The following is a 15,810-nucleotide window of genomic DNA, read 5'->3' on the forward strand; positions in this document are numbered from 1 at the left end:
CTGTGTCTGTTTAGTCAAAAACCACCATAAAGCACTAGGTATGATGGTTAATGGGTTTTTTTCACTTGGAACCCAGAGCAGAAAGGGAGCTTTCCTTTTGATGGTGAAAGGGGAGGCAGTGCTTTGCACCAGGCTGATAAAATCACACGTGCTCTTAATTTCACAGAGGGCTGAGGCTATGTTAGCTTCATAAGCCATTCAAGTGCTCCCTGTCATGCAATGTCATGGCATTCATGATGCCATGACACCTTTTAATCTCCTTCGAAAAAACAAAACTGTAGGGAAGAAAGGGGCAACTGTGCACTTTCTGGTACTTTTTGCCAAGGGGCAACCACTTGAAAGTGGTTAGCAGCCACTTTCAAACTGCCCTGTGTTGGTACCTGCAACCATCCCCTGGGTCAGATGAGCTGCTTATTGGGTGCTCCCTGCCTACTTTTTTGGTTGTAAAAGAACAGCACTTGAAATAGCTACAGTTTTCTAGACACTTATTATACATTTTACACAAATCTCAGCTGACAGTAAGCTTGTGCAATTGCCATCTAAATATTTCACCTGCCCATCCAGCTACACCCTCCTTCTGACCACTGACAGATACATGTGTGAGAAGCCAGCAATTCACATGGGCTATCTAATTCTGTCTGACTGGCAGCATGTGGTTGAAAGTCTTCAGGTGAAAGAACAGATTTGATCCTCATGCTCTGTTTAGAGCTGCAAGAAACTCAGTAAGATTTGCTTCTAGATTAATATTAAGAATGATAAAGGTCCTGATGGAGAAAGCAGATTTCTTTCTCTGTTGAAGGCAGCTTTTCATGTTTCCATGCTGTCTCCATTAGAAGCTTCAGTTTCCCGTGAACCTGCATTGTTGATCCAACTCTTCCTATCTCTTCTTTACTTATCTATGGTAAATTGTACTACTTCTGCTTTGTTTGCAAGACTGTCAATGATTTTATCTGCTATTCTGGCTGACAATCACATATTAAACAGGACTCCTCCATTGTAATACAAATCTCTCTCTCTGAATGCTGATAAAACTTAGGTCTCTCCTTGGCTTTCAGTCAAGCAAAAAAGGCATTCTCTTCTAGCTGAAATTAAACATTTTCCTTGCTTCCTCATAAGAATGTGTCAGGGTCAATACCAATAACTTTTGATAATGGCATAGAATGAAAACTTGCTAAAAAAGAACCATATACTGAGCTGTTACAAATGGAAATAAATCATGTCATGCTGTTTCACATCTTTTTTAATCAGAAATAGCAAGCAGAATTCATATGTCACTTCAGCTAGGGGTAGCTGGGTTAACTATTTTTCCTATGAAGAGTGTGCTGTTTGTATCTCTATCAAAAATCAGCATGAGGAAGGGATGGTTGAACTCAATGATTGGAGGAAGAGACATTGGCATTATTTCAGCAGCTGTTGCTGCTGCTGCTTCAGTGCCTCTCTCATCAACATCCAGAGCAGCCTTATGAACAACCTAGGAAGAAAGAAAATAGACAGTCATCCTAGGCAGACAACACCCACCTGAGAGATTAATCGACCCCTTTTAAAAGTAGCCATGGTTTGGAGAATCCACTGAGAAGTGAGTAGAAGCAGCAGAGATGTGAGCTGTGTTGTAGTCATGGCTGCTTTAAATGAGGACCAGGATGCAGCTAATGAAATCTGCTCAATAAAAAAATCCCAGACTGTTCTTCCTCTGTCCCAAAGACTGGATGAAGGGCGGAATTGTACGAGTTTGTCTGCATACCCAAAACTGAGACTTCAGGGTGGGAGGACAGGCTGCAATGTGCTCGGGAGCATTAATGGCTCCTCTTGAGGAACATGTTCCTCTCATGTTTCAGATACTGCCCAAGAAATCTTGGCCCATACCAGTCTTGGAAAAAACAGGTGTGCAACAAACCAGTCTGATCTCCACTGTCACCAAAGGCTAAACTCCACTAGTAAACTTGCAGGCTGAGGCCAGGGTGGGCCCTGCTGCAGGCAAGCTAGAAAGCTGAGAGCTGTATTTAGCTGGTGTTTCTGGAGGCTACCACACAGGGGTTTTCCTGCATGTTTGTTTAAGAAAAGAGAGGGCAAAATCCATAGACTTACTTTAGAAACCTTCAGCTCTGGGGCACCGGTGATGCCAGACAGATCTGCCTGATCAGTGAACACATCCACAATTCCCATCTTGCTAAGGGTGTTGGATATTTCATAGCTCCCAGAAATAGAAAATCTGGGGAAGTAGAGGCTCACCAGGCTGTTAAGTAAAAAAGAAACACAGAAAGTGGTGAGAAGGATTTCTCACTGAGGTAAATGGTGGTGAGGAAGCTGTGTAATACCCATGAGTGTCAAACCCGAGCTCGTTGGACCCTGAGTGTCCAGTGAGTACTAATTAAATTGCTGGTGCTTCTCATGGTGATACAGGCACTATAGTTAATAACAACAATAACAAAAACAATAATAGTAGTAGTAGTAATAATAGTAATAGCAATATCTATTTGGTGTTTTGCTTCAGCAAATCTGAGAGCACTCTGTAAAGGAAGACAGTAATGAGATCACCTCTTCCTAGTTTGAGTAGATGAGGTAAGGAGGTGACAGCTTATGTTGCTCAAGCAGGCAGAGACCTGAAGTGGGGCACAGGCAGGGTCTGCTTGGGAAAAAGTGTGGCAAACTCCAACACTTCAAAGTAAAGCTGTGGTATTTGGCATGGTTCTAGGTCTTTGCCCTGCACCTTTGGACACCTTATCCTCTAATTGTCTTCCTCCCTTGGTCTGGCCATGATCAAGTTTGCCTTTGACTGTGACCCATCTGTAGGCAGCTCTTGCTTAGTGTTCTTTCTGTTGGATTTCTCTTCATGCACTGTCTAGGGAGCCTTCAAGTCACCCACTGCAGTGGTTACCCTTTAGGTAGCTCAAGTCTTCTGCTGTCTTGCTCAGAGACAGCCTTGGCTGAATAGCAAAACAGTCATGATCCAAACCCCACTGCTGTAGCCTTTATGTGATGCTGCCCAGTGTACTAGAAGATGGTGGGACCAAGTGTATTAGCACTGGCATCAGCACAATAGAACTGAAACTGTCATTTGGTTCTCAGCCTCTCCCACTTAGTCCTCTGTTGATCTTGAAGGACATTGCACCAAGGATTAATTTAGATAAGGACTTTCTGATTTTGCAGCTGAGAATTATAATTTTTTATTTTTCACATTTGAGGTATCACTTTACTAGTTCATATCCAATATGCTATCCATTGTGTTTTTATTAACTGTGCTGGCATTTCTATAATGATGCACCAAGAATAATGGGTGTGAACTGCACAGCCTTATTAGTTGTGAATCGGGGCAGAGCTTGGTAAATTAGGCATGTATTAACTTGTATTAACTTAATATTACTCATCTACTGGTGCTAAGATCTCTTCCCTCACAGACAAACAAAATTGTAAAATGTGTTAGGTGATGTTAGTGTCAATGGTAGGAGCTAACAGAACCTCATTAGATTTTTATAGTTTCAAAAACAAAATGCCAGAAAATCAGGACACACACAATTAATCACTAGACCATTCTAAAATCCCTGTGTGCTGCAACAGTTCTTGTAATAAGGTATTTATGTAGGACATATTATGTATGACTGCATTACTACAAACTGTTTAAGCTATGATTTATTTAAGGTTTACATGTACGTCTGAGTCACAGTGTGTCAGTGACATAGGAGAGATAAAACACATTAGCTGAAATCTCAGTATAGGAAATTTGCCTTAGAATTGTCACCTTCCCACTCATTCAATGGACTATTTTAGAAATGCCAATCTAGGCTGGCTCTCTGGGACTCCTTGGAGCGCATCAGGATGGCCTCTGCTCTCATGAGGGGAGCAGCAAGTCACTCAAGCATCAACAAGAGAGCAGTTAAATACCCACCAGCTGCAAAATTTTTGCAGCTGCGGCACACAAGCCAAAAATAACCCACCCAGTTCCCAGAATCAGTAAGTTCATAGTGTTTGCATTCCCGAAAAAGACATAAAAGACTATAAATCTTTGTGCCGCTACAGCTGACTGGCAGAAGTTTACCTCTGGAAGAGATGTTCTGACCATTCCTGGATGGTTTCCTTGACCAGAGTTTGTTCTAGCTGCTTCATTTTCCCTTTTGTTGGCAGAACCAGAAATGCAGTAGCACTCCCATTATAATGAAGCCGTACCACGGTGCATGACCTCTCCTCATCAAAATAGAAGTCGAATCTGCCTGTCTGGTGCATCATGGGGACTTGCACAGTAGTTTCAGCATCCACAAAGAACTCCCTTTCTTGGGTATGCTCTGGATTAAAAGGCTTTTCCCAGCTGCCTGGTACAGAGAAGGAAAATGCAACTGAAGATCCCATCATAAATTTAATTTTATGTAAATAGTAATAATATGCACCTATTTGCCCATTTTCAAAAATTCAGAATTTTCAAACATAACATTTTCAAATGTGTGTCACAGTAAGGCAAGAAACATTTACCTGTTCAAAACAGTGCATTAGATTCCAATTTAGCTTTATTTTTCAGATGCCAGTAATGAATTAGGCATTTTCTTTGTACCTACCACTACTTTTCTGTTCAGGTTATCTCAGTGGCCTTTAATAAGCTGTCATTTAAGGGCTTATCTTATGTCATTTTTATACTCATATAGTATATGCATTCCATTTAATCATAAGCCTCCATTTGTAGATAAGGTAGGAGCTTGTATCTGAGTGCTGTTATGTCAGGCTTAATAGCACATAATTTAACCCACATCCCCTTTATTCCTTAAAATGTCCTCCCTTGCTCATCACTAGCTTCTTCCATATTTAAATATGTTTTTCTATATAAATAAAAGACTATGATACAAAAAAAAAGGAATATGTAGTAAATTAGGCCATTGAAACATGCACCCTTCTAAAGAGAGGCATTAAAAGCATTAGGTCATGCATGTGTCTCTGCCTTCACTGAAGATGAACGTGGGGCAATTGGAGTTACAGATAAACCCAGAAAAGCGAGCTCAGGCTGCAAGGGAGGCTCCTGCTTGGATCACAGCCCCTGTGGCTGCCACGAAGAGAACCAAGTCTGCCCCTGGCTGCCTTTCCATGCCATTAGGGGATCTTCTGGTGCAGCAAAGAGCATTTGAGTTTTCGCCCAGAGCAATTTCCAAATGGGGGAGATGATTAGATTGGTTCATAAGAATGAGTAACGTGAATGCGATTCCTAGAGGCCTTACCTTTGAAGAAAACAAAGCTAGCCAGAAGCATTACAGTCTGTGGATCCATGTCCTTCACCAAATTAGTTATTTTCCCATGTGTTTTCCTCTCTATATAATCATTGATCTGCTTCTCAGCCTCCATGGGACTGTTAAAGTCTGTGGTAAAAGTCTCATGCTGATACAGTGCTTTGGCATCATCTAAAAACTTTTTGAGAGGTTTCAGCTTCTCTGTTAGAAAGATGGCATTCCCCATATTGAGCTGGACCCCACCCTCAGGATGGCTCAGCATGTGAATGAGGTTGTGGAAGCCTTCATGTATCTCGTTCTCCTGAATCTCTGTAAGGTTGAAACTGAGTCCTTCCAGGATCTGAATCTGAGTGGTTGATCTAGCCCCCAGAGCCAGCATTGCAAATGCAGTGGAGATGCTTACAGGAGAGAAAAAAATGTTCTTATTAGGTGCCTCCAGTGCAACCTCTTTAAAAAACTGAAATGCAAAGTCAGCATTGTTTGGCACTAGTTTGAGACAAGCGATTGCTTCACCTCCATCATGCATGTGGTGTTTAGGTTCATTTGGATTATGTCCATTTTGGTGGTTGGGTGGGAGCTGACCAGAGGCAACAGCTTGAAGCCCAGCCAATAGCAAACTTATGTACAATGTGATCTTCATCATCTTGCATTAAAATCCTATGGAAAAAAGGAGAAGCTCTTGTTAAGGTATGTAAATTAATTAAATAGACATAATTATTCTGTCATTCCCACTGAATAAGAAATCTTATCTTTCTTTTGTCCTCAGTTTCCATGTTCTCCAACTCCTGCCAGAATTTTTAATTTTCCCAGGCATCCTGGCAAGTCTCTGCCAACTCTTTCTCCCCCCCATCACCCTAAATACCTACAAAGGCAAAATTCAGAGTGGTTTAGCTGAATAGACAGCACCCTCAGCAGGCCAGAGAACAGAGCATATCCCATCAGAAGACACACCATGGCTAGTCACAGGAGGGCTGTGATACCACTGTGCTTTTGACCCTAATGGTCTAAGATAATTCCTGGAAAGCACCTTATAAAAGAAGTCTGGAGTGAGTCAAGGGAGAAAGAGGAATTTCATGCACAGGGCAGCAATTGATAGCTACAGATGAACAGAATTTGAGCAAACAGGCATGAAGGAGATCTTTAAAGAAACTTTGTGGTGGTTGGTGCTGGTGGTTGTTTTTCTGTAGCAATCCAAATATGAAGCCCTGTATCTCTAAGGGAGAGGTGCTCTTTCTTTCTGAATGAAAATGAGGTAACACTTTAAATAAGAACCTGAAGTAATGTGTTGTCTCTTAATAGACAAACCAAACCATTGGAGTGGCTTCACTTTCAGCACAGCAGGAGTCAATGTCATTAAAAAAACAGGCCTTATTTTTATCAGATGCTCTACTGGTCAAAGGGCAATACATTTTCAACCTGTTACACTTGGCTGTAGTAGCTGCATTCCTTTGCAGGGCTGACACCCTGCACTGTATAAACTTCTACAAAGGGACCTTGGAAATGTGGATATGAATGTCCCAGTGGGCCTCATTTCTGAGGAGGAATCTAGGGCAAAGAACCAGTAAGAGAGTTGCAAAGGAGTTGGAGAGATAATGAGCCAGATTTGCTAAAACTTGTCAAGGAGAGACATACTAAACAAGTTGCTCGTTTCTGCCCTGGCGTGATTGAACTCGAGAGACTGTCATCAGAAAGTGCTACACTCAAAGTCCTGCTTTCTCCATAGCATCAGAGGGAGCAATTTGTGTTAGTGCTTGAATATCCAGTTACAGTTAGACCTGCATAAGAGCAACAAAATATTTTTGAGCTATAATCCAGTATTCAAACATTTGTATGTTTGATATATTTCAAAAAAGCAGACCTTTTTGCAGTAACACCTACTGTGTTACTGACAAATGGAAGGGCCCTTGGTGACTGCATTTTCAGTTACTGTGCACAGTAGGTTTCAATTATAGTTTGGACTCTGATGTTGACATTAAAATGATACTTCTCAATATATCTAGCTAGTTGTAACTCAACATAAGAGCTCCAGTTCCGAATATTTACATCCACTATCAGTGAGCCAATGTATTAGTCAGACTTTGAAAAGAAATCAACTCCCAGACAAAAGCATCAGAGCTAAACCTCATCTATTTCCATATATCCAGCAGGCTGATTCAGAAGCTGCCTCGGGATAAATTATTCACTGTGAACTATTTACTCAGCTGCAGTCATAAGTTATTAAGAATAACAAGAATACAAGAGAATGAAATATTTCATTTTAAATAGAAGTCGCCACCTGTTCCCTATCTCATCACATTCAATATTTATTATGGAACACAGCAGATAGATATATGGACTTTTCTAAACACACATTTAACTGCCAACTTCTGTTTATTTGGAATGCAAAGTAAACATGGAATTTACCTGATCTGGCCTCAAAATTATGGCTAATGGATATAGCATGGTTTTGCTGTAAGTGTTCTGTAAGATATTAGTTACAGTTTTCTGAAGGTTTTTTGCCTATCTTGGTATTTTTGCTCTATGTAGTTAAGACATGTTTGCATTTTGTGGTTAATTTATGTACTTTCATGGAACTAATTTCATTTTATTACAGCTCTGAATTCACAGATAATTAAATACAATCTGAATCATCCATCTGTTACTCAGTACTGGCCAATCACAAACAGTCAAGACTCATGAGTCAGCCCTCACAAAAAATCTTGATAATGGCTGATTTTAAAATCATAATATTATAAAAGACTCAGCAGCTGCAGTTTGTAGAGGTCTTTTTGTCATATGAGCCTTGAAAACACAAGTGGCCCAATTTATTAGGCTCTTCTTTGAAGCATAAAGGTACTTTTAGAATAGGATTTATATTCTGTAAGCTTTTTTAATTTGACTGGGGTTTGTTACTTCATACTTGATATTTACTCTTCTGTTTGATATTATTGTGGCTTCTAAGTTAACAAGTGATCAGCCAGTGATAAATTGAGAACAGAGACTCTGTCAGTATGAAACAGAAAATGCAGATTCTCATACGGACTTAATGAATGAGGGATTTTCCTAGCAAGCATACCTGCTAACAAATTATTAAAAAGCAAAGAACTAAGAACCTATGCTAAAAAGCCCTTAGGAAATTCCCTATCTGAAGGGGATTATTTTTCAGGAATTTTCCTTTTTTAATATAAGCTCCAGAAAAACAGTTTGTCCATAAACATGGGAGTAGAATCAAAAAGCTCTTAAATTCTAATTCCAAGTCTACACTGACTTGCTGAATAGCCTGGAGGAAAACACATTTACCTCTCTGCCCCTTTTCTTCTCTTTGTCTATGCTATGCAATGACAATATATTTGTGGTATTCAAGAAAGAGTTGCTTTTATTAAGAGCTTTCAGTCAAACCAGACAGTGGCACAGGAGCATGCCAAGGCCTGGACGACAATGTTCCTTTAAACAATTTATCTATAATAGACTTGGTGATAACACTTGTTGAATATATTACCTCTTCCCTATTACACAATCTTCCTTACCATGCAACCCAGAATGGCAGCACTTATTTTGGATTGTATATCCTAGAAAGGAAATGGAGAAAACTGTAATTAACTGAAGTTATCCCAGAATAATTCCATCAGAGGAGCTGGATGTGAACTGGACTAAATGTTCTGACTAACAGAACTTGCTTCATTGAGGATATAGCTAATTTGTCTACTTTAGGGTTGATTTTATCTCTATGATTTGGAGAGACAGTTTTGAAGGCAATTTTCTGCCTTTAGGGTTCCATGTAATAGTCCAGGAGATGAATATTCATCTCATGGTGCTCTCATAAGGGATCCACACTGATAATCACATTTTGGACAACATGAAATTTTGCACTGCCCAAAACATATGCAGGCAGAAAACAGAAAAGCTGTTTGCTCACCAGATGGTGCTGCTTCTTGCTTCTTTCCTGATTGCTTCTAAATGAGGAAATCTTAGAAGTCCAGGAAGCTGTACTGTGAAGACACCAATCACATGAAGACATGGCCCACCACCAGCAGTGGCATCTGCTGAACTAACCTCAACTACTCAGGGCCATAAAAGAAAAATCACCCAAGCACACAAATATGCCACAAAAGGACTTGACTAGTCGCATCTGTGTGTGAGAAAATGACCTCAGAAGCTTACTGTCCAGGACCACCTACTGACAGGAGCACCAGAAACTCACATGTGCTTTCTTAGCTGGCCAGAAAGCTTTGTGCTTCATTGTATGCACCTGCTCACTCTCAGGGGCTTTTCCAGGCAGATCAGCTGGACATTAACTTCTCTTATGGTTCAGAGTTTTGATGCCTCTGTGCTTGATTGTCCTGAGAAGATTGCAAGCAAAAGCCAAGGGCTTGGATTTTGCAGAGAATCAAATCACTGTGTCTATTTTACTAAAGGTTATTCTTTTGCAGCAGAAACATGGAAGCCAAGTTTACACTATCTGCTAGAAATGTAGGTGACTGTTCACAGATCTGTTCCCAGTGTCATCTGTCTTCCATAGGACAGCTTAGTATGGGAGAGCTCACCTGGAAAGCACACCCTCCAAGAGTGGCATCACCCACTTCTAGGATTCCTTTTACCTGGAAAGAGGTGAACATGAGCTCTCACTCTTCTACCAGGCCACCATCAGTATTTGCTGTTGAACCTGAGCTACTGCACATACTCAGGGATGAAGCATCACTGACACCAGAGGAAGAAAAGAAGGTAACAAAGAACCAGTGCAGTGGTTAAGCAGTCAGGTGGGACAGAGATTTTCCTTCTTTCTGCAAAGCAGCAGCAGTCCCAAAACCAGATCTGAACAAGTTTCCAGTTTCTGCTCTTCTGACCACTGACCAGTCTCTGGCTCCATGAACATGTTGGCCTTCATGTGATCTTAGCTCTCCTTAGCATGTGCAGAAAACCAATTTCACTCCTTCCTTCTCAGTGGTGCTATCTACTCAATGTAATGCAATGACTAGAGTAATATGGAGATGTTTTATCTAAAAGTGAAGCAGACTTTAGATATCCCATTTCCTAAGTAAAGATATTTTTTTGAGACCTTGAATATAAAAATCAGAATTATTTTAAAAGAATCAACAATAAATTAAAAAAAGGACCTCTAGGCACCCATCCTCAGGCTTTTGATGGAGGAGAGACTATTTCCTCTAGAAGGAGGTACATCTGGGCAAGACCCACTTTTAAGTGTTTAGGATTTGCTGGCTCCAGAGACCGCATTGCTTCCCTGCAAGGCAACTAGACACCCCACTCTGGCTTTTAGATTCATACTCCTCTTAGGTAACTGACAATGTGCAGGCAATTCTATGCCCAAATTGTGATACATATCTCCTTTATATCCACCTGACCCAATAAAAGCCTCTTTATCACTGGAACAATTGCTAAAATCAATCTCAGTACAAGATACAACCCTAGGAAAGACTTAAATTCAATTGCATGGAACAAGAGGATACACTTTTGAAGCCTCTATAGGAAACTAAAAAAAAAAAATAAATCACAACTTACAGCAGCTTCCAAAGATCCTGCTGTCTTCACTAGGACTACCCTGCAGCTCCCCCTCTTATTTATATTGTTAAATAGCATTATGAAAGCAAAGCGTCCTCTAGAAAACATTAACCAGGGCAGACAAGTATTATTACTTTAGGAATGGTGCAGAGTAAACAGTGAAGACAATTTTTTGGAGGAGACACCTGATTTTTGCTGTATATGCATGGCCAAACCCTGCCCTTGCTTACAATAGTCTTAAGAGTTCTCTTGCATTTCTGCAGATCTTCCTGCTGGGAATCTAGCCCCTCACTCTAACAGATACTTCACATGAGTCATTAACTTCTGTAAACAGGATGAATTCACGCAGTAGAAGTACTGAAATGAGTAAAATTAAACACATACATAATATTAGACAAAAGCCTAAGGAAAAGACAGCTGGATACATGCTGCAGCAAGATCTCATCTTAGTGTTTTGCACAGAGGTACTTTGCTTCCTCTACACCAGGCCTTCTAGAGCTTTTATTTGGCATACTTGTTTGAAATGTTGCACTATTTCCAATTATCTACATTGCCATTAATAAGGCCCAATTTCTGGGGACATCACTAGGAAACTTAAAATTAAAGCAGTAGTACTGATGTTTGTAGTGGCTGAGTGTTGCTATTGGGATGGTGACATGGTGGCAGAGATGGGCAGCCAGGGGCTGGTGGTGCCCAGAACATCCCAGCCAAATTGGTGTCACCTGTAATACATCAGGAGGCAATGGATTAAAGGACAAAATGTTACTCTGTGCTCCAGGAGTGTGGGCTGGCACAAGGTGCAGGCACTGCTGAAACACAGGCAAGGAAGTGTTGGGCTGGTACACCAGAGCATGCTTTCACACAGAGGTGAACCCATGTGGTTGGGCCACAAGTATTTTTCATCATCTCCCCCTAAACTCAAACTCCATGAAGAAGGCTGTGCTCCTGCAACACCCATGGAGGGGTAACCACAGGGGCTGTGCTAATGTAGGTATAACTGAGGGACTAGAAAAAGTTCAAAATCTCTCAGGTCAGTGTCCAGCTGAATGTATTCTACCCAGCAGAAGCATCCCCTGGGGAGGCAGGGGACTGCAGGAGAGATGATACTATACTTCATAGGATCATAGAATCAGTTAGGTTGGAAAAGATCTTTCAGATCATCTAGTCCAATCATTAACCTATCACTGCTAAATCCACCACTAAGCCATGTCACTAACTGCCTCCAGGAATGGTGACTCAATCACTTCCCTGGGCAGCCTGTTCCAATGCTGCTCCAATAACCCTTCCCATGAAGAAAGTTTCCCCTGCCACAACTTGAGGCTGTTTCTTCTCTTCCTATCAGTTGTTGCTTGGGGGAAGACATCAACCCCCACCTTGCTACAACCTCCTTTCAGGTAACTGTAGAGACCGATAAGGTTTCCTCTCAGCCTCCTCTTGTCCAGACTAAACAACCTCAGTACCTTCAGCCACTCCTCATAAGACTTGTTCTCTTGACTCTTCTATAGGAGTGTAAGAGGAAAAATGAATGAAATAAAACCTAACCCATATCCATCTCCAATGTTATATGCAATGTGATACCCGATTTCCCTCATTTATACAACAATTTCATCCAATCATGTAAATTATCCTGAAATTTGAAGAGACTCTGTTTCAATATTTGATAGCAGAACATGTTGAATATAAACCTGCAGCCCTTTTTGTGTAGGCACCAGGCTCATGTGAGCACTTCTCTGGTATTTTGAAAGACAGTTCAATAGAAACAATGCTGTTAGGAATCTTTCCATTTGCTCCTCTTGGTCTAGAACATTAGGTGTCTTACTACTTTGAACACCAAGTTACTTTGGGTTTTTAAATATTGTTATTATTACAATAATAACAATACAATTTCACTTTCAGTACACTGACAGCATGAACAAGAGTCATCCAGTATGAATTCCCTTGGAAACAGTCTGGCTATAGTTAAAAAATGATTAATTATTTAAATTAGAAAAACTGTACGCTTGCTCCTCTGGCAGAGAAACTTTCTTCTTTTAAAATATTTAACTAATTACCCTGAAAGCTATTTTAAAACATGATGGGTTGTTCTTGTTCTGATTGTGCCCCCTGAGGTACAGAGAGTACACAAGTCGCTCCTACAATAGTGCTGAGATGATATGTGGAGCTGGTGAAGGTTTTGTCTTTTGCTCCACTGCCAGGCCATGTTTAATTTGTGGAGCTCTGTTTCTCACTGTGTTTCAAGGGGAAATGCACTCATGGTTACATAAACAGTTCAGCAACAAACAAGTCACCCACAGCACCAATACAGGTCAGGTACAACGATGTCAAGTGTTTGCTCCAGTCCTTCCAAGCAAAGACAGGGTAGACCTTCACCTTTGTTTCTTCCCTGATTTTATGCTGTATACGGTTCTTGCCCTCTGCCAGCCCCACACAGTAAGTCCAGGCTCACTCCAAAGCAGAGTCTCACTCAGATGTGCATTGCAGACCAGATAAGGGAATGCACACAGAGCACTGTACCCCGAGCCACCACAAGTCCCTACATGTGCTTTCACTCTAGCACCAGTTTCTTTCTGCAATGTAGTAAAGACACTCTGGATCCCAGGGAGACTTTTACTTTCCATAATTTCCAAAATTTGGCTTTGAGGCTATTTCCTCCTCTTAGGCTGTGGTTTCACAACTGCTTTAACCAGACCAAAGCGCAGGATGCCACTGCTAGAGGTGTCTCAATTTCCTGCATCTTTTCCTGAAGTCTCTCCAGGATGGTCAGGGAGCTGAAGATCAGGACAAGTGGAGAGAGGCTGGGAGACCTGGGCTTGTTCAACCCGGATAAGTGAATGCAAAGAGGGAGGTTGTACCTGCTGTCCTTCCCTACATAATGGGCTACATAAGAAAGAAAATGGAGCCAGAGGTGTCCAGGGCTAGTGTGCGAGGCAGGGGATGCAAGCTGTGCAGGGTAAATGCAAAGGAGATATAAGGAGAGTAACGCTCACAGGGAGGCAAAACACGAGGGCAGGTCACCATGTAAGGCTGTGAAACTGCTGTCCTTGGAGGCATCCAAAACCTGCTTGGACATGGCCCTGAGCAATCTGAGCTAGATCCCAAGTTGGTGCTGCTGTGAGCCGGTGGTGGGATTGGATGACCTCCAGAGGTGCCTTCCGACGTAAGTTATTTTACATTTCTATTCAAAATTATTTGGCAGCCATGCTCTCAGGAGTCCCTGTCTCCACTCACACTTCAGGTTTGCACTTCACCCTGCAAAGAAACCTGCCACTGCTTCTCACTTCATGACTCCAGAGGCTTTTCCCTGAAATACTCTGCCCCCTGGAAAGGTGTCATCTCCCTCGTCCTCCGGCACTCCCCAGCAGCACCAGTACAAGGCAAGCAGACACCATCCCTCCTGGCTGCCCAGACGCATGCTCTGCCAGAGCACAGGCACACAATATGCACACTGGGAATAAACAAATCTGGTAGACCATCTGCCATGCTCCCAGCAGGCAGCATGCAGCCCTCTGTGATGCCGTCTGGGCTCAGGCTTGCAGCACTGCTCAGGACTGTGCTTTTCCCCTCAGAGACTCTGAAAGTTTCCAGGAATAATAGCGATCTCAGTAGGGATCCATAGCTGCCTTGATTTCTCTAGACTAGCCTGTAATTAAGACCTGATAATGATATTTTTTTTTGAAAGCCTGTGTGGGAGGAGAGAAGGAAAATTGTGAACCTTGGAACAAGCAATCTTGAATGGGCTATTTCAAAATTAGAACTAAGTCGTTGCCAAAGAAACACATGATACTGTCATTTTCCTTCAGATATCTCCATTAAGTTGGTAAGATTTCAGCTGTGTCCTTAGTGGGGTGTTCAAGCAGTTGAGATTTAACTCCACTTGCTTCCTTAGAGATGCAAGAAATGTGACTGCAGGTGTCTCAACAGGTCAGATTCTTTGCTGTCTAGCCTCAGGACAAGACAAACCATCTCCAAATATTAACTTGCATGATTGCAGTGGGAAGAGCTGTCTCTGATTATTGACAAAATCCTTTAGCATAGAGAGAGGAGTCTGGAAAATGCTCAAAAGCATGCTAATTTTTTTTGCACATTTACACTTTTTTATTGTCTCAGTAGACTTATGTTCTGATTTCTTGTGCTGTGAAAAAACAATATATGTGGGCCTGAGAACAAATGTTAATGGTTTCTTACCTTTATCATGGGTCAATTTTATTCCTCTCTGTGTCTGTTTGTGATTGTTCTCTCTGGAGAACCATAAAGAAGAGGAAAATTCAGTGAACTTGTTGCTTTTATGCTTTAGAATTCTGTGGTCTGAACATATTCAGTGTTAGATCTTTATTTTTATAACAGTTGGTTCTTTCAGCAAAGAAAAGCCCTAGGTTTCTGCAGTTCTAAAACATCTGCACATCTCTTGCCCTGTGCTGTCAGACAGATGATCCGTAAGAGATTTAAACCCTTGGATGCTGCCCAGGGAGTGACAACTTCTGCACATGCCCTGTGGAAACACTTTCTTCTTTCAAATCTCTCCTTCAGAAGCAAACCATGTCTGCTAAGATGCCTTTAGATCTCTCTGAAATTACTAGGAAATTGGAGACTGACCCAGCAGCCTGAAAACTAGCTTATTATTTAGCTTGATTTTAAACCCCATAACTCTACCATTACCTCTGTGTTAGGCTGATTGCTCCAGCATTTGCATTGTCTTCTCTTCCCCCAGAATCTCACTTTTTGTCCCATCCACCATCTGCAGTGATTATGATATACTTAGACACCTCAGCAACGGGTAGTATGGGATACTGCAGGTTATAGAATTTGGGACTATTGCCTGGGCAGGCACCTCAGTGGGACACATTAACTACAAACTCCTGCAGTTAGGAAATGCCAGGACAAAGGTGGCTGTGCTGTGATTTTGGATCAGAGACAGGACTGCTCAAGTCCTGCTCACCTGACACTGATCTGACATTGCATTTCTACTGAGGAAAACCTAGAGGTCCCCTGTTCCTGCTGCATCCTGCCCCTGGGATACACTCTGGCTCCCTGTCCTGTCATACCTGGTACCATTTTACCAGTGATGATGAAAATACTGAATCAGCCTACACCTGGAGCACACCTTGAGAAA

General features: G+C 41.7%; 1 protein-coding gene across 7 annotated transcripts in view; it reads right to left on the reverse strand.

Annotated features, from left to right (window-relative positions):
- Positions 1 to 1,222: 1,222 nt before the first annotated feature.
- Positions 1,223 to 15,810, reverse strand: part of LOC127385813 (alpha-1-antiproteinase 2-like) — a 132,579-nt gene continuing 117,991 nt past the window's right edge. Inside the window, exons 1-8 of one of the 7 annotated variants that reach the window (XM_051621968.1) lie at positions 10,701 to 10,719; positions 9,728 to 9,781; positions 9,100 to 9,172; positions 8,711 to 8,752; positions 5,196 to 5,861; positions 4,034 to 4,304; positions 2,086 to 2,233; positions 1,223 to 1,471 (exon numbers count right to left, since the gene is read on the reverse strand). In XM_051621968.1, coding sequence (XP_051477928.1) covers positions 1,277 to 1,471; positions 2,086 to 2,233; positions 4,034 to 4,304; positions 5,196 to 5,847 — 1,266 coding nt within the window. In that variant the 5' untranslated portion in view covers positions 5,848 to 5,861; positions 8,711 to 8,752; positions 9,100 to 9,172; positions 9,728 to 9,781; positions 10,701 to 10,719 and the 3' untranslated portion in view covers positions 1,223 to 1,276. Of the gene's footprint in view, positions 1,472 to 2,085; positions 2,234 to 4,033; positions 4,305 to 5,195; positions 5,862 to 8,682; positions 8,753 to 9,099; positions 9,173 to 9,727; positions 9,782 to 10,700; positions 10,778 to 15,810 lie in introns of those variants that run through there. The other 6 variants (XM_051621966.1, XM_051621967.1, XM_051621971.1 and 3 more) reach the window with 6 other exon arrangements.

The sequence above is a fragment of the Apus apus genome, chromosome 5, assembly GCF_020740795.1.
Source record: "Apus apus isolate bApuApu2 chromosome 5, bApuApu2.pri.cur, whole genome shotgun sequence".
NCBI classification, from domain to species: Eukaryota; Metazoa; Chordata; class Aves; order Apodiformes; family Apodidae; genus Apus; species Apus apus.